Raw genomic sequence first — 21,488 nt, 5'->3', positions numbered from 1 at the left:
TGTGCCATAAACTCTCGCTCTTGAGGCTTGGACTGTATGTCCTGTGCATTACTGAGATCTAACATCATGTTCATGATCATCTTTTGATTGTCCCTCCAATAGTTACATGTATAAGATAGAAAGAAAGATAGATACTTTATTGATCCCAAAGGAAGTTAGTGTCTCAGTAGCATTACAAGTGCACAGATATAGAAATATACAAATACTAGAAGAGAAGTAAGAAAGAATAACTTACCCTAAACCGTCTAACAGGAGGGAGTCATTATAGAGCCTAGTGGCAGAGGGTAAGAATGGCCTCATATAGCACTCTTTGGACCAGTTCAGTTGTCTTAATAAGGATATTGATTGGACAATTCAATTAATTTCACCTGTAACTCGTTGCTAAAAGGTTCGCCAGTACTTACAGCTAAACAAATACATATTATTGATGTAAAAAAGTTGAAGTATCTTGGGTCAAATGAATGATATTATAGTTTTATTCAACAACCTCCTCTTAATTAGCTGGGGCCAGATAAATCATAAGGAACATTGGTTGGATTTAATCAGACAAAATTTGGCAGATTACATGAGTGCTTAGAGCTTTCCCTCCCAGAAAGAATGGAAAGAAAACCTTCACCATGCTTACATTGCAGTTAATGCTAGCGTCTTCTGTTTGCTTACAAACTATACATTTAGTGAGGAACAAATGTTCTGAAGTAAAAATTTGGAATTGAGTTTCGGAAAGAGCAATAAAAGCATTGAAATATTTCAAGAAGTAATGAGATGTTGACTGGAGGAGGTGGAGAGGACCTTCCAGGATTCTGTAATGCTAAACTAAGATGGGTTAAACAAGCTTCCTCAATCTTAACTAGCTAACTTTTGATCTTCTATTGGGTACTTTGCTCTTGTCTCAACAATTTAAATGAAGATTATTTTCTAATGATCAACTATAGAAGTCAAATTTACAAAAAAAAGTAGCTTTTTATGTTGATTTGGCGGAAAAGTAATATATGTTTCTTTAACTGGTTCTTGTTAATTATGCTTTTAAATCTGTGAGGTTCTGGCTTCAACAATGGCCAAGTAAAAATTTATTTCAGCAAGAATCCTAATTTGGTGCATAGGCAATAACTCAAGTCTTGAAATAATTACAGTCTAAGTTTCTAGGAACTGCATGGGAGCTATGTGCCTTGTGATCAACTTGATGAAGATTAAGTTTACAGAGCTAGCTTCTTATTCCAGGTCATATTTACTTCTTCCGCTCATTTCCGCAAAGTCCACCAGCACCTACAATTAAACCCAATATTTTGTAAACAGTCATTTTGCAATGTGCACCTCAAGTATAAATTTCAAGATAATGCTATTTTATATGATTCTACATTAAGAAACAGCCTGACCATCAATGATTGACATTCTATAATGGATACAAAATGCTACAAGGCGCGATTGTCTCAAATTCCCCTAATACAAAGCAGTGCTCTTGCAACAAGGCTGAGAAAGTGGAAGTCAGTTGGACTGCTTTTTTGAGTAAAGGCAAAGTTAAAGATGAGCTTATTGTCAAATGCACAAGTACGTGCATGCACAGGTGCAGTGTAAAACTTGCATAAGCAATACAGGCACAAAGCATCAGATACATGATATTCTCAAGGCAAACATAAATTATACAAGAAAGAACCATAAGTAGAACAAAACAAAAAGTCTGTTGTTGTGCAGGGTGTTAAATGTATTGCAGTACAGGCAGTCCCCAGGTTACGAACGAGTTCCGTTCCTGAGTCCGTCTTTAAGTCAGATTTGTACGTAAGTCGGAACAAGTACACCTGGTATCATTTAGCGTCAGTTAGTCAAACGTTTGTACTGTATATCTTACCTTTCTATGCATATAAAACACTTAAGAAATGTATGTATTCCAATAATTAAACCACTGCATCACTTAGTAATAATTGTAGCTTTCATCGGCGCAGGGCCTTTCACATGCTCCATTATTCTCACTTTATCCTTTAAAATTGTTCTGATTGTTGACCGACTGTAGCCTAACGCTTTTCCAATGATCGATGGCGTTTCACCTCTTTCCAAATGCTTTATTATTTCCATTTTATTTTCAATTGCAGTCGCTTCCCATCAAAGGAACAGAAACTCTGTGGGCAGCGGGTCCTGACCTCCACTGGCTCCCGAGGTCCACCGGGTCCTAAAGACCACCGCACTGAATTCCCCGGGTCCTAAAGTCCACCGCACTGAGACAGGCTAAATGGGACAAGTGGGGTCTGTGCTGGGTTTGGGTATTTGATCCTCCACAATATTCCGCGTGGAAATTTAAACTGGAGGTGGCAGTGTTTTTTATATGAGGTCGAGTTGTGAACTTGACATCAACCTGGCACGGATGGGAGAGTGCGCTTGGGAGCGGTCTGTCACTGGATCGAACTCAGGAACCCCCGTTCTTGAGCCCGGTGCTGATCTCACTGCACCACCAGCTGACTGGAAAGGTGGGGGGGGGGAATGCGGGGTCAGGGTGAATCTTGCTAAGAAAAATTTAAGCCAAATACTGTACAAAGTTACACACTCAACAGTGACAACGACTTAAAATGGCAGACGGTGTTCTCCTTCCTCGGTTCGTAAGTATGAGTTGTCCGTAAGTCGGACGTTCGTAACTCGGGGACTACCTGTACTGAGTTAGTGATATCGGCCACACAGGTCGATTCAAGAACAAAACAGTTGAAGGGAAGTAGCTGTTTTTGAACCTGCTGGTGTGGGACTTCAGACTTTGTATCTCCTGTCCGATGGTAGTTGTGAGAAAATAGCATGGCTAGTATGGTGCAGATTTTTAACAGACGTTGCTTTCTTGTAGCAGCTTCTCATGTACGTGTTTTTGATGGTGGGAAGTGAAGTGCTGATGATGTACTGGGCTGAGTAAACTACGCTTTGCAGATCCTTATATTCCTGCGTTTCCGAATTGCTGAGGCAGACCATGATACAACCGGTTAAGGATGTTCAGTTTTCTTATTCTATAAATATTTACATTGTCGAATGAATCAGTGAATTTACCTTCAAACTTATGAAGGAATTCTAGGTTTGTTAAATTGCATTAACTGAACAAATGCAGGGAAATTTATGAACCCTGAACATTTTCGTTTTAGTACTCCTGGTTTGGAAACAACAAATGAAAGGTTTGCACTCTTGATTTCTGTCCAACAGCTCCAGCTCAAGTATGCCATGAATAAAGCTTTTGACCGAACTGGTATTGCTTATGGTGGAGAGCAATAAAACAAGAAACACTTGTTACTGGAGTGATGTTGATGTGCTGTGCAGATTTGAGAGAATTGGTTGGTTGTGGCACTCCTGCTGTTTGTAATTTACAACAATATATTCAGAAGCTCAATGTAAACTAATGAAATCTACGAACAGTTTAAAGTAAGTTGGATAACGTGCATAAGCAGCAATTGAACCTCATTAAGTAGGAATGGATAATAAAATAGATCGCAGCCAGTTGAGTACATAAATCCAATAGCATCTTCATTCACTAATCTTTAGTATATACGGTATTTTTCTAAGGATCATTCCAAAGTATAACAATAAATGGTGGACAGTAGACATACAGCATACTGAAAGCAGAAGCTAATGTTTTGGGGCAGCAAGGTAGCACAGCGATTAGTACAATGTTGTTACAGCACCAATGACCCGGATTTAATTCCACCACTGTCTACAAGAAGTTTGTATGCTCTCCCTGTCAGCCTGTGGGTTTCTTCCAAGTGTTCTCCCACATTCCAAAGATGAATGGGTTGTAGATTAATTGGTCACATTGGGTGTAATTGGGTGGTGCCAGCTCATTGGGCCAGAAGGGCCTGTGTCTGTACTGCATCTCTAAATAAATATTATTTTTAAATTTAGAAAGATATTGTATGTCAATGATGGCACAGTCCAGTCAGTGCAAGACAGCAATCCAAAAAGTAGACTCAATGCTGAGCGGTCAAGAAGAGTCATATGATATAAGGCCTTAAGCCTAATGCCCTTGTTGGGTCAACTGAAATATTCAAATTTTGGAAGTGTGAAAAAGAGAATTTTGTGGTTGTTGCTCAGGTCTGAAGGAGGGCCTCCACATGAAATGTCATCTTATATCTTTTGCTCTACAGATGTTGCTTGACTGGCTGAATTCTCTTAGTGTCCGTTATTCAATATCAGATTCCGGTATCTGTAGTCTCTTTTTTCTTCAAATTGAAACTATTCCCTGATATTGAGCATGAAAACTTCTGTATTTTTCAGTAGTAAAGCGGAACCCCATCAAAATACACAAAGCAATAAATGACATGGGAAAATTCAATCCAGATTAGTTGAGGTCATAGTAAACTGTTAAAAGGCACCTTCTGAGTGATGCCATGCAAAATACTGGAGGAACTCAGCAGGTCAGGCAGCATCTTTTGGAGCAAATGGAACATTTTGTGCCTATTAAAAGGAAAACAAGAGATAATCAGAATAAAAAGGTGGATGAACTGGGTGGTAAAGAGTAGGAGAGCAGCAAACATCACATAAAAGGAGCAATGAGAAAGGACCTCAGCGACTCCATTGAAAGGAAGGAAACTTCTCCAAAGTAGGTACAGTCAGCCCTCCTTATCTGCGGGGGACTGGTTCCGAGACCCTCCACAGATACCAAAAATCGCAGGTACTCAAGTCCCTTATTTAACCTGTCTCAGTGCGGTGGACATTAGGACCTGGCGCAGCTCTGAATCCGCAATATTTCTGTTCACGAAAATAATCACGATCATGATTGAAAATAAGGTGAAAGTGATAAAGCGATTAGAAAGAGGTGAAACACCATCAGTCACTGGAAAAGCGTTAGGCTACAGTCGGTCAACGATTGGAACAATTTTAATGGAGCATGTGAAAAGCCCTGCCCTGATGAAAGCTACAAATTATTACTAAGCAATGCAGTGGTTTAATTATTGAAATACGTATGTTTCTTAAGTTTTATATGCATAGAAAGGTAAAATATGTACAATATACTAAGAAAAATGTTTAACTAACTGACGCTAAATAATACCAGATGTACCTGTTCCAACTTCAAATCCGGCTTAAAGACGGACTCCGGAACAGGACTCATTCATAACCTGGGGACTGCCTGTACTTTTAAATAATCTCTACATTACTTATAATACCTAATACAATATAAATTCTTTGTAAATAGTTATTATACTTCACACACAAAATGCTGGTAGAACACAGCAGGCCAGGCAGCATCTATAAGGAGAGGCAGTGTTGCTGTTTTGGGCTGAGACCCTTCGTTAGTCCTGATGAAGGGTCTTGGCCTGAAACGTAAACAGTGCTTCTCCTTATAGATGCTGCCTGGCCTGCTGTGTTCCACCAGCACTTTGTGCGTGTTGTTTGAATTTCCAGCATCTGCAGATTTCCTCGTGTTTGCTAGTTCTTGTACTCTATTATTTAGGGAATAATGACAAGAAAAAATAGTCTGTACATGCTTAAACAATGAATGCTGGAGAGAGAACTTCCGGGTTTTCCTGATCTGCGGCTGGTTGAATCCGTGGATAAGGAGAACCGTCTGATATCACAGTCGAGTAGCAGAATGGAGACAGAAGAAACTGCCAATGCTGGGAACTGGAGCATCAACCAAAAAGCTGGACCAATTCAGTAGGTCAGGCAGCATCTATAGAGGGAAATGGACAGTCGACATTTCAGAGTGAGATTTTTAGAGTGGTGTCAGGTTATTTATTGATGTAGATTAATTGGTTATTTATTCAGCATGAGGAAATTGCATTGAAATCTTCAAACCTTTTGGTGATTAATTGAAAAGTGAGTCAGGAGGGCAATGGGGTTTCTTTGGAAGGATGAATTGCCATGGTTCGAGTAGCCTTCCTTAACCAAGATTCCTAGTAAGATCTTCTGACTACTCTACTACTCTTTCGGAATTCAACACAATGGTGCAGACTTGATTGGCAATCAAATCGACAAATTAAGATCAACTTGGGTAATGTTCCATGGGGTTGGGGGGGGAATGACAGCCATGTTGGGAGAAGGAAAAGGAGGGGAAAATGGCAAAGAATACTAGAAAGAAGGAACGTTTGTGGGAATGAACACTGTAATGAATGTCTCCATTCCATGTAGGAGTCTGACTGCAACCTTGTAAGTCATCAAGAAAAGCTGTACCTTTTGGAAGGTGAGGGTGATTTATTTTGCAAAGTATTGATTTTTCACATACTATGCCATCATTCACTCAATTGAAGTAAATAAATGTTTATTATTCTTCAGCTTGACTTCCATCTTTTCAGCCCAGTTTCAGACAGATCCAGTAAATGTCATGCTCTGTGGTCACTACACTTTATTACATAAAGTGGTCTTCCATCTAATGTTGATTTGAAGGTTATATATCTTCTGCTTGGTTTGAATTTATGTGCCTGAACTGAAGAAAGAAACAAAAACAGCTTTATAAAATTTCTGTTGTATTTGTCTGTGTTTTACTTGATGGAACGTGTTTGTTTCATTTTATGTCTCAGTCAGTTTTCCAGTGGTATAAGGTCTCAAGACCTTAAAATCTTGCACACATGTTGTGCTGCAGAAGGTTTGCTATCATAAGAAAGTAAAACGTTTTAAAACTATTCTGAACTGTTCCACTCAGTCCTTGATATTTGTAGTTACTATTTGAAACTTGGCCCATGCAGGCTGAAAGGGTCCAAGTTTCTTATAGGTCATCTTCAAGATGTTTTGCATTTATTGACTATAGACTAAAACACTTGGCAGTGTGAAATATGAGCAGGATGAAGAAAGGCTTCAAGGGGATATAGACAGGCTGAATGAATGGGTGAGGGCATGGAATCTATTCCACTCATCAATTTCTTGACCTCTGTCCTTCCATGCTTGAGTTACTGAGATGCCTCCTTTCTTCCTACAGTGAAGATTTCTCTCTGTTATGATGGACGGGGCCCTCAGTTGTGCCCATCCCGTTTCTATGCTTTTTCTCACTTTTGGCTCTCTCATTAAAACACTCTGGGCTCAGTTTGTCCTCACAAGTGATCCCACCAGTCTCCACATTTGATGGCCCTTCCTCAAGTACTTCAGCTAATTGCAGAGGAATATAATCAAACCACATCTTCATGACCATTTTTTTGGTATCCCAAAGTGGACCAATGTGTCATTCTGGCCCAATCTTCACTCAAATTTGAATAGTGATGAGGGGGTTGCGGGTACGACCTACCAAAGGAAGCTGCAGCGACTGGATCTCTCGCATGGAATCTGGTTCTGTGGCGAAGAAGGGAAAAGAGGAGTGCAGTCGTTAGAGGAGCACACAGGAGATTCTGTGGAAACGTAAGAGACTCTCAGATGGAAAGTTGCCTCCCAGATGCTAGGGTCAGGGATGTCTCAGATCAGGTCCATAGCATTCTAAGGAGGAAGGGTCAGCAGCCAGAACCAATGAGGTGGGTAGGAAAAGTGAGAGGGCCCTGAAGAGAGAACGTAGAGAGTTAGAAAGCGGAAAAGCAAGATCATTATTTCTGGATTGCTGCCTTGCCATTCACCAGTGAAGGTAAGAATAGGATGTTTTGGCAGATTCAGATTTCGGGATCACTTCGATATCTTCTGGGGAAGATACGACCTGTACTAAGGGGGCCCAATATCCTGTTGGCAGGTTTGCTACAGCAGTTGCGGAGGGCTTGAGCTAATTTACCAGGGGCGCGGCAACTGGAATGAGGATAGGTAATTGTTCTACAAGTAGATTCAGTGTGTAGACTGTTGGGAAGGATAGGCAGATAATAGGGCAAAATTGCAGTCAGAGGGATGAGTTGAATTGTCAACCAACTGGCCAAAGTTGGTTGGAAGGGAACACTATCAGGGATGATGGAACAGTAAGTTTTGGTGGCAATGCAGAAGTTGCACGATAGATATGTCCTAAAGATGGAGAAGTATTGTGAAGGGAGGATGACACAATTGTGGCTGACATGGGAAGTCAAAGACAGCATTAAAAGAAAAAAGAGGGCATATAATAGATTTATTATTGTGGGTAGTTAGAGTATTGGGAAGCTTTTAAAATCCAACAGGAGGCAATAAAAACATGAGAGAAAAGATGAACTATGAAAGTAAGCTATCCAATAATGTAACAGAAGGGTACTAGGGTATTTGTGTCCTGGATGATTGTGTCCCGGTCATTAGCATCCCTGGACATTTGCATCCCTTTTTTTTTGCGTCTCACTACATGTAACTATTACTGGGTAACAAACCCTGTGTTATATATTCTAAGCCTTGTATCTCAGCTCAAAAAGCAACCGTCTAATCAATTTGGGTAATTGTAGGCAAATGAGGGGTGCCTCGTTTGCGACTGAGCTACTTGTAAACAAACCCCCACGTTTCCTATTACAATTTAGCTTTAAATTCAATTGATGTGTTGAAGAAAGAGGAAGCTATAGCCACAAAGAAGAAAATTGACTACCAAAGGGGGATTACTGTCCAACCAAGAAATAAGAATATCAATAAGTGCCTTCAATCATTAATTGCACATTACAATCCTGAGGACAAATTAAGTTTCTTACGAGGGGTTGCCCACAGCATGCATACTTTTTAAGTTTGGACATAAAATAAATTTTTAATCAATAAAATGCATGCTACAATCCCTTTTTAATTAATAAAACTGTTTTTGATTCAAAATACATGAATATGTACAATTATATCTTTTATGACATATACATATATTGGGACACAAATTTCCAGGATGCAAAAAAAACGGATGCAAATGTCCAGGGATGCCAATGACTGGGATGCATTTGACCGGGACGCAGTTGTCCAGGATGCAATTGTCCTGTCACCAAAGTTTTTTTCAGATCTATCAAGAGGTAAAAGAGAGGAGAGAGTGGATATTAGACCACTGGAAAATAATGCAGTAGAGGTAGTAATGGGGACAAAGAAATGATAGATGAACTTAGTAAGTATTTTTCATCAGTCTTCTCTGTGGAAGACTCTACCAGAATGCCAGAGTGAGAGTGTCAAGGGGCAGAAGTGAATATATTTGCTGCTACCAAGGAGAAGGTGTTTGGGAAGCTGTAAGGTCTGAAGGTAGATAAGTCACCTGGACCAGATGGACTGCACTCCATGGTTCTGAAAGCGGTCGCTAAAGAAACTGTGGAGGCATTAGTAATGAGGACTGGAAAATTGAAATAAATCTCCACTCTTTAAGAAGGGAGAGTGGCAGAAGAAAGGAAATTATTGGCCATTTAGCTTCACTTCTGTGGTTGGAAAGATGTTAGAATCTATTATTAAGGATAACATTTCAGGGTACTTGGAGTTACATGATAATGTGGGCCAAAGTCAGCATGGTTTCCTTGAGTGTTAATCTAGTCTGACAAGTCTGTTGGAAGTCTTTGAGGAAGTAACAGGCAGGATAGACAAGGAAATCTGTGGATGTTGTTATTTCAGAAGGCCTTTGAGAAGGTGCCACACATAAGGCTGCTTAACGAAAGAAGAGCTCATGGTATTCCTGGAAAGATACTAACATGGATACCAGATTGGCTGACGGGCAGGAGGAAAATAGTAGGATTAAAGAGGGCCTTTTCTGGTTGGCTGCCTGTGACTAGAGGTGTTATGCAGGAGCCTGTGTTGGGAGCACTTCTTTTCACATTATTTGTCAGTGTTTTAGATAATGGAACTAATGCCTTTGTGGCCAAATTTGCAGATTATACAAAGATAGGTGGAGAGGCAGGTAGTTTTGAGGAGGCAGGGAATCTGCAGAAGGACTTAAATAGATTGGGAGAATACACAAGCAAGTGGCAGATGGAATGTAGCGTAGGGAAATGTATGGTCATGCACTTTGGTAGAAAGAATAAAGACAGAGACTGTTTTCTGAACAAGTAAAATAAATTCAAAAATCAAAGATGCATAGGGTCTTGGGAGTCATTGTGTAGGGATCCCTAAAGTGTAATTTGCAGTTTGAGTTAGTGCTAAAGAAGGTATCTTATTGAAACCCATTGAATATTGAAAGGCCTAGATAACGTGGATATGGAGAGGATATTTTTTTATATAAAGGGTGGGTCTAGGACCAGAGGGCACAGTCTCAGAATAGAAGGATGCCCATTTAGGGTAGGGATGAAGAGGAATTTCTTTAGCTAGAGGGTAGTGAATCTGTGGAATTCATTGCCACAGACGGCCGTGGAGGCCAAGACATTAAGGATATTTCAAGCTGGAGGTTGATTGGTTCTTGATTAGTCAGGGCATCAAAAGTTATAGGGAGAAGACAGGAGAATGAGGTTGAGAGGAATAATAATATATCAACCATGCACAATGGACCAAATGGCTTAATTCTTATGGTCAACCCCTGACACTCATTCACCTGCCCATGTTACGCAAGTTCAGATGTGCATGGGTTAAGTGGGTATCAAAAAAAAAAGAATTTGAGCCACCACCGCAGAGGTGACTGTCAACTCCTCTTTCCGAAAATCACAGGCTCCAGGCAATTTGTAAGGTGAAGCAACTGTTTTTGATTTAGTATATGGTAGCTATTCACTGATCACCCTCTCCGGGGAGACCAAATACAGAGATTTTGCCCCAAGTTTCAGGTCACCTCCATTTTCAGTGCTATGCTCCACCAACAGTCTGACATTTACCCTTAGCCTTGGAGTAATCTCAACCAGCAGTTGACATTTACATCATATGATTTGCCCCTGAAATTGTGCTTAACAGCTTCAGGTCACATTGGGAATTGGGTCTATCTTAGATGCACATTTTGGTCAGCATGAAGCAGTAGGGCTGAAGAACCTGTGTCTGTGCTTCGTTACTGTATTAATCTATGACTCTCATAACCAGTGCTTCCATTGTCCATGAATATTTCCATATTCTGTAAATGGATTATTTTGAGTCGGGTTGAATTTATTGTCTTGAGCACAAGAGCAGTGAGATACAGGTACAATTAGTTGTGAAGAAGGATCGTGGCCCAAAATGTCGACCACCTATTCATGTCCATAGATGCTGCCTGATCCTGCTGAGTTCTTCCAGCATTTTGTGTGCCCTGCAGTTGAAAACTTGAGTGCATCAGCATCACAGGGAGATAGATTCAGGCAACACACAGAATGTAAATTATATGTAACTTACAATAATTTATTTCTTCATCTATCCCATTACCATTTTTTTTTGCCAGAGTGCCATTAATTTCACCAGCCATCATTCATACATTTCCATTGTGTCAGTCCTTGTTTTCTTGACTTCTTGTCAGGTTGCTTAAATTCTGTTTTAATTTTCCCAGGCCACCAGGCTGAGTCCCCACACAGTCTCTTTCACCACAGAAGCTCTCCAACCAGTTGCATATTCTATCAGTGTCTGCTTTTATTTCAGATTTCCAGTGTCTGCAGTCTTTTGGTTTGGTCTTAAGAAAATATATCCGGTCCTTTGGCTGTGACTTTGTGACTAATTCCTGCTCCTACTGGGGATCTTTCAGATTTATTAGATTTTTTGAAGTTCATGAGTAATCGATGGACAAAGAACTGAAAGGTACTGCAAGTAATCACCAGCTTAGAGGGCTTCATGTTACTTTTCAGAAGAATGTACTTTACAATAAAGGATAACCTAATGTTTCTTACCTCATTTCTATGGCATATGGTTTTGTGTTCAACAATTCCCCACAAACTTTCCAAGCTCTAGATTTTATTTCACACCGTATTTCATAAAATATTCATTTTCCTGAGGTAGATACCTCAGTTAATAATTAACTTTGGACGAATGGTGTCTACATTGCCTTTCTTTCCAAATTTAAATCTAACCTAAGCAAACAGAAGTGCATGTGTGAAAGATTTCTGCATGAGGTACGTATGAGTAGTTTCTAGTAATGGTTAATGGGGGAAATTGAAAATGGTATCACCAGCAGATAGATGCTAGTTCAGAGTCAAGCAGACTTTGCATTACATCGACCTATCCAGACATAATATAGGTATTTGGAAAGGGAAGTCTGTTATTCAGCACCAATATTTGTAACCTTTATAAGCATAGACTTATTTTGAAATAAAAGGATTTTTTATGACACTTCCTATTTACTTAGCATCAATTGTGTTTACCCTCAAATATATCTTTTAATTTTCAATATCATCCCCTAACCAGGTAAATACATCAAAAACTATTTTGCAATCTGTTTTCCTTGTCAGAACTTGCAGCATTGCTTAGATCAAGATGCTCCAAGACAATCTTGTGTGTCTGTCAGCTTTGTGCAGACAAAGTTGAATTCGATTTATTGCAATCCACTCCACTCATCCAAATTGGGAGTTCAGTGCTGTTAGTAACTAGGAGATATTTTATGTTCAATCTTCTTCTCTGCATGTTCCCTCAGAGTTGTCAAGGGAAACTTGAAGTGGGTATGATTTGTTGTTCTTTTGCTAAGTCAGGGGCTTGGAAATTAGAAGATGAGTCAACCTCCTGTGCTGTTATACAGTGTACATGGTTGAATTAAGAGTAAAGCTGATAAATATCTGCAATCGACTTGCTCCCTTCCCTCTTGAGTGCTAGATTATAGAACTGTAGAATACTACAGCACAGGAAACAGGCCATTCAGTCTTTCTAGTCTGTGCCGAAACTTTATTCCGCTAGTTCCATTGACCTGCACCCAGTCCATAAACCTCCAGACCCCTCTCATCCATGTATCTATCCAATTTATTCTTAAGTGAGCCCGCGTTTACCATGTCAGATGGCAGCTCGTTCCACACTCTTACCACTCTCTGAGTGAAGAAGTTCCCCCTAATGTTCTCCCTAAACCTTTCTCCTTTCACCCTAATGCCACGTCCTCTTGTATTTATTTCTCCTAAGTGGAAAGAGCCTACTCACATTTACTCTGTCTATACCCCTAATAATTTTGTAAACCTCTATCAAATCCCCCCTCATTCTTCTACGCTCCAAGGAATAAAGTCCTAACCTGTTCAATCTTTCCCTGTAACTCAACTTCTGAAGACCCGGCAACATCCTAGTAAATCTTCTCTGCACTCTTTCAATCTTACTGATATCCTTCCTATAGTTAGGTGACCAGAACTGCACACAATACTCCAAATTTGGCCTCACCAATGTCAGTTACAACTTCACCATAACATCCCAACTCATATACTCAATACTTTGATTTATGAATGCCAGGATGCTAAAAGCCTTCTTTACAACCCTGTCTACCTGTGATGCCACTTTTAGGGAATTATGTATCTGATCTCACAGATCCCTTTGTTCCCCCGCACTCCTCAATGCCCTACTTTTATTGTGTATGTTCTACCTTGATTTGTCCTTCCAAAATGCAACACCTCACACTTGTCTGCATTAAATTCCATCTGCCATTTTCTGAATGACTGTCTCCCTGAAACTCCTGTATATTTCTGCATGGATCACGAATGATCCGAAGTTCATCCAGCTCTAGCTCCGGTTCCCTAACTCGGTTTGGGAAGCAATGGAGGCAGGATCAGCAAAGGATGAAAGCAAAGAAGGAACATTTTTTTTGGTGCAGATGGAAGGAAGAATTGGTTTACGATGAAAAATGGGGAGGTTTTCAAATCAGTGCCCATTGGTAAGCGATTCCAACTGGTAAACTAAACTGGATAAGTTGAAACCATGAAATTGAAGTTAGAGCTTAAGTACATAGATAATAAGATATTGTGTTAAGTCATGTACATAATAAGTACCAATTGGAGATTGTGGAGTTGCAAATTTACTGTAATTCAGAATCTGTTTCAGGTTATTTTATTGTCATACACAGCAGAGTGCAAAGAAATTCCTTAATTGATTAGCTGAGACTACGTCCACACTAAAATGGCGTTTTCGTCCCCCGAAACCGGCGATTTTCAGAAACGCTCTCCAGAGTGTGTAATTTTGAAAATGCCGCTTGGCCGGAGCAGTGTTGACGGGTTAACTGGAGAAATCTAAAAACGCTGTCATGACGTGCCAGAACAGATTGTGGCAGCAGCGTGCCATTTCATTGTTTTCTTGAACGCAACCTAACAATTTCAGAACAGGTGGCAACGAGACTGAAGCCAGAAGAGCGAGAAATGTACTCACCAAATACTTTGACCCATAACTTACAGAATAAATAAGTATACAGGTAGTCTCCAAGTTATGAATGTCTGACTTACGAACTGAGGAAGGAGAATGCCTTCGGCCATTTTAAGTCAGAACGCGACGCCGTCTGCCATTTTAAATCATTGCCGTTGACACTGTGTTGAGTCTTGAACTTTGTATTTGGCTTAAATTTTTCTTAGTAAGATTCACCCTGACCCTCCCCCCCCCCCCCCCCATCCCCCCGCCGTTTCGGTCGGCTGGTGGTGCAGTGAGATCAGCACCGGGCTCGAGTTCAATCCAGTGACAGACCGCTCCCGTGCTGGGTTGATGTTGATCCAATGACTCCTGTACTATCTGTGCCAGGTTGATGTCAAGCTCGAAACTCAAACTTGTAAAAAAAAACACTGCCACCTCCAGTTTAAATTCCCACGCGGAATATTGTGGGGGATCAAATACCCAAACCCAGTACAGCCCCCACTTGTCCCATTTAGCCTGTCTGAGTGCGGTGGCAGCTCGGGATCCACTGCCCGCAGTGTTTCTGTTCCGTTGACGGGAAGCGATCGCGATTGAAAATAAAGTGGAAATAATAAAGCGTTTGGAAAGAAGTGAAGCACCATTGGTTATTGGAAAAGCGTTAGGCTACAGTTGGTCAACGATTGGAACATTTTAAAGGATAACGGATAAAGTGAGAATAATGGAGCATGTGAAAGGCCTTGCCCTGATGAAAGCTACAGTTATTATTAAGAAACACAGTGGTTTAATTATTGGAACACATACGTTTCTTAAGTGTTTTATATGCATAGAAAGGTAAAATATAGACTATATACTAATACAAACGTTTGACTAACTGACACTAAATAATATCAGATGTACTTGTTCCGACTTACGTACAAATCCGACTTAAAGACGGACTCAGAAATGGAACTCGTACATAACCCGGGGACTGCCTGTACTCACTTTGCCCTGTTTTCTGTCTTTGCTTGTATGAAGGTGGTTTACCTATTTATGCAAGTATTTCTCTGACAATAGATGAGTAGCAGCCTAATGTAACATTATATGGAAATGCAAGATAACACAGATGAAGACATGTTTTATACATTTAACAAGGTGCTTTATTAACGCAACAGAGTTCATCAGTTTTTCAATGTTCATTGTCAGCTGGGTCAATCTGTCTGTGAACTCCCTGTCGGTTGCCTCCGTACGCTCCAGTATTTGTTTTTTTTTCACTTTTAAGTCCTCATGTGCGAGAGCCAAAAGCTGTCTGTCGTTTAAGTTTTTCTAGTCTGTAACTGCACAAACGTGTACTTTCACAGCGAGATTCAACACCAAACATATCACTTGTTTTTGGTAGATGTGTCCTGCACATGTGCAGTAGGAGGAGATTTGCTGAAATACCCGTTTTAATGTGGACAGAGATATTTTTAAAAGCGCATAGTGTGGACGCCTATCGTTTTTACGTGAAACCGGCATTTTCTAAATTATCCGGTCTAGTGTGGACGTAGCCTGAGAGAGGTAGAATTAGGAGTTTGAGAATGTGGCAGCATCATAAAGGGAGAGGTGTGAAAGAGGTGATTGTTTCAGGAGTCTGATAGCAGTGGAGAAGAAGCTGTTCTTGTGTCTGGCTATCTGGTCTTTCAAGCTCTTACATCTTCTCCCACAAGGTAGAAAGAAGAGTGAGAAGTTTGAGTGCCATGGAGAGTTAAATACAAATGTTGCATGACAGACTTTAACTTTGGCTTTAGAGTGCATTTGATCCTGGGATTTGGGGAAGACTTCATCCAGTTGTTATATGTCAGCAATGATAACTCTGCTTCCATTTTTCCTTTGCACTAGCACAACAAACGTGTTTTGAATCGATCTGTGTGGATCACATGCAAAACCAATTATTTTCACTGTATCTCAGTAAGTGACGATAAGAAGCTATGTTGAAAGCTGCTCTCTGCAGATCTGCTAATAAATTAATAATTACCAATAGACATGACAATACTTTCCTGCTAAGCATTTTTTATTTTACTTTGTACTCAAAGAAGATGGAGCAAAATAAATCTTCTAGTTCTGTTTGTGATGTTTCTGACATACAATTTTCAGAGGGATCGTAATCTCCAGCATGATCTTGCATTCAAATATAAATGGGTAAACACTTTTCTGCTGTCCTTGTACTGAACACCTATGCAGTTTGCTTTGTTTCATCTGCCACGATGACTGTAGTGCCTGTTTTTGGAAGAATTCACCATCCCTATCAGGGCCACACAGGTATTGTTACAGATTCAGCAACAATAAATATATAAGTGAGGCAGGGTTTTTTATAACAAATAAAACATTTATTAAACAGAAAACAAACCCCCAAAAGTAAACAAACAACTAATGTAACCGGAAATCAGCTGCTGTGCAGCAGCTTAAACAGTTCTTAAAGGAATAAAGTGAAAACAGTTCTTAAAGCGATGTTGCAAAAACAGTTCTTCCAAGTAGTATTGCAAAAGTTCAAAATGCTGACAGTGTATTAAAGGAGAAACTTTTTAGACAGACAATTTAAATTCTCTTTCACGTCGTGTTGTTGCAGTTTCCAGTCGAACTATACTTTTCCTGGAGAATTTACGAAGATGAAAATGAAATGGCTTAAAGGCACTGACCTTTCCTTTACAAAACTGTACTGCTATTATTTGCACGGGTTAACACAAAATCGAATTTCCTCGATCTTTTAGCTCCCAAACTCCGATCTTCACTCTCCACTGATTTTTAACTGGCAGTATTATAAAGAAACTGCCGGCAATGACCTTTTAAACTTTAGGCATTAAATAAAACTCCACCGTTCAACCAAACCGTGTCATAATATTGGACCACGCAGTGGCATGGAGTCAAAATGGCAAATCCAGCCATGAACTGCCCCTCCTCACAGGTAGGGGTCCTCCTTTTATACCCTGTAGGAAAAAACAACAATCTGTCACATGACCTCTACTGGCGGGAAAATGACGTCACTCCACCATCACAAGACCACTACCTTATATCACCTGACACTTGTTTCCAAAGCATTACTTTCAGCCTATTTAAACCCAGCTCTTAGCCACAGCACTTCTTTCACCCATTGAACCAATCAACCTCAACCAGTTGCTCCTCATCTTCAGTTACGTATTGTCTTGTCCTATTAATAATCTATTCTCTTTTGCTTCGGGGCCTGTTAATTTGCAGTTTATTGATAAAGTAATTATCAATTACTGCTAAAATAATCCCCGCTGCTCTGCTTTTGGGTCAATCCTCCTCTACGTTTCCAGACAATCCTGCCATGCCGCCTTCTTGCAACTCCCATCAATCAGGCAGAGGGTACAGATGCTGATGCCCCACACCATCATTTTCAAGAACAGGTAATTCCCTACAAATGTACAGTTGTTGAACCAACCTGAGGAACCCTAATGAATACCTCAGTATAGCAACACTATGACCCCTTTGCACTACAGTGGTGTTGTGTCAATGTTCTAATTCTGTTCTTCCTTGCATAATTTTGTATTATTTCTGTCTTTCTTGTGAATGTTGTGTCTCTGATATTGTGTCCCTTTGATGCTGCTGCAATTTAGTTTCTTCATTGCACCTGTGCATACATGTAAAATAAACTTGGCTGAACTTCAAATTGAAATCTTGTGACATGACGTTTGAAGTTATTATGGACCAGTAGTTGTGTCAATTAACTTAATATGATGTTTCAGTGGGAATTACAAGTAGAGTTAACTGGGACCATGTCACTATAAGTCATCTCTAACAGTATTTTTGAACACTTTCTGCCTCACTGAAGCTCATGCAGTTTTAATCTGAATGCTCCACATTTCAAGTGCCTGAATAAACTGGGGTCAGCTCCAAAGAGCAGGCCACCAGCATTGCAAGTAATCATCTGTAGCATCTAATCAAATTGATAAATGTTCTTCCAATGGAACTCCACAAACGCCGTGAAGGTTCTCTTCCAGAGCCAGTGATCTTGATGCAGAGTCAGGAGCAATATCACAACAGGACCTTATCAAATATCAAGAATCAAATACCTTTACTCTTATAGAACCCATTAAAACAAAAGAAGACTGCCAAATACCCAATATGCGGAGAGAAAAACAAAACAAATCGTGCAAACAATAAAAGTAAATAAATAGTTTTCGAGCTGATGTTCACAAAAGCAAGTCACAGATACAAAGCCCGGCATCACTACAGCTGATTCAGCAGCTCATTAGTTGTAGGCCACAGCCACAGTTCAGCGCAGAAGTAAGAGAAGCCTGTGTCCCTCATCTCTGGACCTGACACCTTAATCTTTTCACTTTAGCCCAGGGTTTCAACCTCAGGTCATTCCTGCTCTCAGACTCTGGCCTTGCTGCTTTCATACGCTCTCAGGCCCAAGACCCAGGCTCATTCCTGGCCTTTCCAATTCGGCTCTGTGCTAAAGTCAATCAAACCTCTCGCTCAGGCTTGGGCTCTGCTCACCTCGCTTGGTTCTACTGTATTGAATTGCCTCCACTCCAACAATGGCCGTACATCGGCTCATTCCCCGCTCCTGGGCCCAGATCGCAACATCGCACTGTAATTGTCCTGCAGCTTTGAGACTTCAGTTTACACTGCAGAAAATATCAGGTCAAGCAGGCAGTTTAAACGCTCAATTCTGTCATTGAAGTTACAGGCCTTGTTTGCAGTGATCATTTACCTGAAAAATGAAGTATTTAGTTGCTTTTTTTGTTTTATTTGCCACCAGCAAGTAGTTGCTGAGCTTCACCGGCGCCATCTTAAACTGAAAGTGAATTCAAACTTCAAAGTATTTATATTATCAAAATATGTATACATTATACAACTTGAGATTTGTGTCTTTACAGGCAGCCACAAAACAAAGAAACCCAAAAGAACCTAAATAAAAAAAATCATCAGGTAGCCAGTGTGCCTTCAACTTCAGCACTGGGTCTTGGCTCACCTCTTCCTGCCTTCCGTTTCTCCTCTCATCACTGGACTCTCCTCCCCATTGGACCCTCCACCGTGTCCCTTACTGGGCCCCACTCCATGCACTCCATCCACAGTATTCCAAATGTAGCCTCAACTGAAACATATCTTTAAGGAGAAACCGGATAGGCCAGGAAATAAGAGGCTGAAGGGTGGTCACGTAGAGGCTTACAAAATTATGAAGAGTATAGATAGGATAGAAATTGTAACTGTCTCATTGCAGAGGAGCCTAGAACTGGAGGGCACAGATTTCAGATTTAAGGTGACGTGGAAAGACTTAAAGGAGATCTGAGGGGTAAGATTTTTTTTATATAGGTCTGAGAAATGTTTGGAATGAGCTGCCAGAGAAGGTGGTGGGAAAAAATACAATTATGGCATTTAAAAAGTATTTGAAAAAGTACTTAGATGGGGAAACACTGAAGGGACTTGGGACCGAGGTGGGCAAACGGGATTGGAGTAGGTGGGCATCATCGGCAACATAGATCAATTGGATTGAAAAACCTATTTCTATGATTCTACGATTCTATGGCAAGCCAGCACTTTGAAGTAATTCTTCCTTGTTTATTAATTTCTCTGTAATTTTTCCTGACTCTTTACTCAACTCCTCTGTCGATCTGCTATTTGGTTACTCGATGTTGGCCCTTTAGTAACCAGTCCATTATGTTAAAATGAAATTACCTTCCATCACTCAGTGTAGAAGTAAGTACTGAACTCTGTGGTCACGGTCATTTGTCTCAAATATGTCTTGGTTGAACATAATCCATTTATTTCCTTCAGTAAGATAGCAGTGACATATTAAAAATATATATTTGATTTTAAGACAGTATCTACCCAGTTCTGAAACATGCCTGAAAGATTCCTTTTGCATCTACACTGTTTTAAAAAAGAAGTCGCTGTCAGTGTAAAATTGATTTGGTCAGAGATAATTATATAATAATTCACTTTAAACATTTTATTACCATTCTACTTCAGAGAGGTAATGGGTCACTGAAAACAGGCTGGCACGTTTGCTCTGATATAGTGTCTCTGTTGTTAGCACAATGTCAGATACAGTTTCTACCTCACATTTTATTCTGTTATTTAAGCAAAACACCGACATGCTGCTGAATCTTTGGAATAACATCTCAAAAATTGAATGTGAAAAATGTATTTATGTATTGGAGATGACAGATTGTCGTAAAATGCATTCAGCATTAATTCTGGGATGTGATATTGGTACGTCAATAACAGGAGCAATGCTCTGCTTGCTATGTGGGGGAAGCTGGCATCGAATCAGGACCCCCATCCATGCCTATTGCACACTTCCTTTGATAGACTCCTCCCTCTTGTTTGCGCTTTCCACTTTACCAAAATTGCAACAGATCTGAGCATGCTAAGAAACATCTGGCTATTGGGGATTGTTGTAGTTGTTGAAGATTTGGTTTTGAGAGTGACAGAACAGGACTTCACCTGCCATGTGTTGTTATGATTTGATGGTGGGGGAGGGTGAAGAAATGCCTGTGCCCACTCCTTGTGTGCTGGGTACTTATGTAATTCATCTGTTCGGGTTGAAGGATCTACAGTGAGATGAAAATGGAACTGGCTGAGGAAGTGGAATTCGAGGAGCTGATCAGGACTTTGCTTTCTTCTTGTTTTATCTTCACTTTACAAGATGCCTGCATATAAACTGCAAGGATTCCTAGAGTGGAGTGATGCTTTACGTGGTACAATGTCCTTATAACTGTTCTTGTGGCATTAAGGGCAATGCTGCCTGTGTGCTGAGGTGAATAACTGGATTTAAATAGTCAAATGCCCAGAATTGTGACTGAATTTTGAAAGTAGTGGCTGATTTTGTTTTTCATCTCTTTATTTTTCTGTGTTTTTCAGGTTCTGAACACACATCAATAGTTTCAGACTGCACTTACTTGCAGCAGCTTGTAAGACAGTGAGAACGAGGCTGGCAAAGGCTGCTGGTGCCAAGCTGTCGGATGATGCATAAAATCAGGCCACTGGTTCTGTTCCTGTGCTTCTTACTACATGCTAATGCTGAGGGTAAGTCCAGGATTGCCATTAAATGTGCTCCCTTTACAGGATCACCTGTAATCTATCTCCTTCTGTTGCTCTGGTCCCTGCACATACTCCCATTAAACTTATTCTAAGGTTATAGCAGAAGGTGTCTGGGGACATGCAAACCTATCTTTAGATCTCTCTGTCGTTTTCTTTCCCCTCGCACAGTTGGAAGTGAAGCCTGCATCAGAGATCCAACTGCTGTGGACATTTCTGTTGGACATCACGAGCTTGTATGTTTTCAGTTGTGATTCTTGTGCGTGAAGGCTGCTTATTCTGCACCTGCCCCTTCATTCCTGTGATTTTGAAGTAATGGGGCAATGATTTGATGGTGTCATGCTGTTTGTTGTAGTTGAAGTGTGATTGGAAGTGGGCTTTTCCCAGTGTGAAATATGATAATGGCTATTTCTTGCTCATTTCAATTCATTCTGGAAATTTATTGAACACCTCCTGAACTACTTGACAATTTCAGTGTCAAGTGACATCATTCCCAGTGCAGCTTTTACTGTTTCATT

At 40.3% G+C, this 21,488-nt stretch overlaps 1 protein-coding gene across 4 annotated transcripts in view; it reads left to right on the top strand.

Moving 5' to 3' along the window:
- The window catches only part of LOC132396773 (receptor-type tyrosine-protein phosphatase delta), a 635,525-nt gene that overhangs the window by 115,433 nt on the left and 498,604 nt on the right, over positions 1-21,488 (top strand). For all 4 annotated transcript variants that reach the window (XM_059974654.1, XM_059974652.1, XM_059974656.1 and 1 more), the window contains exon 2: positions 20,794-20,958. In XM_059974654.1, coding sequence (XP_059830637.1) covers positions 20,895-20,958 — 64 coding nt within the window. In that variant the 5' untranslated portion in view covers positions 20,794-20,894. The remainder of the gene's footprint in view (positions 1-20,793; positions 20,959-21,488) is intronic.

The sequence above is a fragment of the Hypanus sabinus genome, chromosome 7 (assembly GCF_030144855.1).
Source record: "Hypanus sabinus isolate sHypSab1 chromosome 7, sHypSab1.hap1, whole genome shotgun sequence".
NCBI lineage: Eukaryota > Metazoa > Chordata > Chondrichthyes > Myliobatiformes > Dasyatidae > Hypanus > Hypanus sabinus.
Note: the sequence above shows the minus strand (reverse complement) of the source record. Positions and strands in the feature narration are given on the sequence as shown.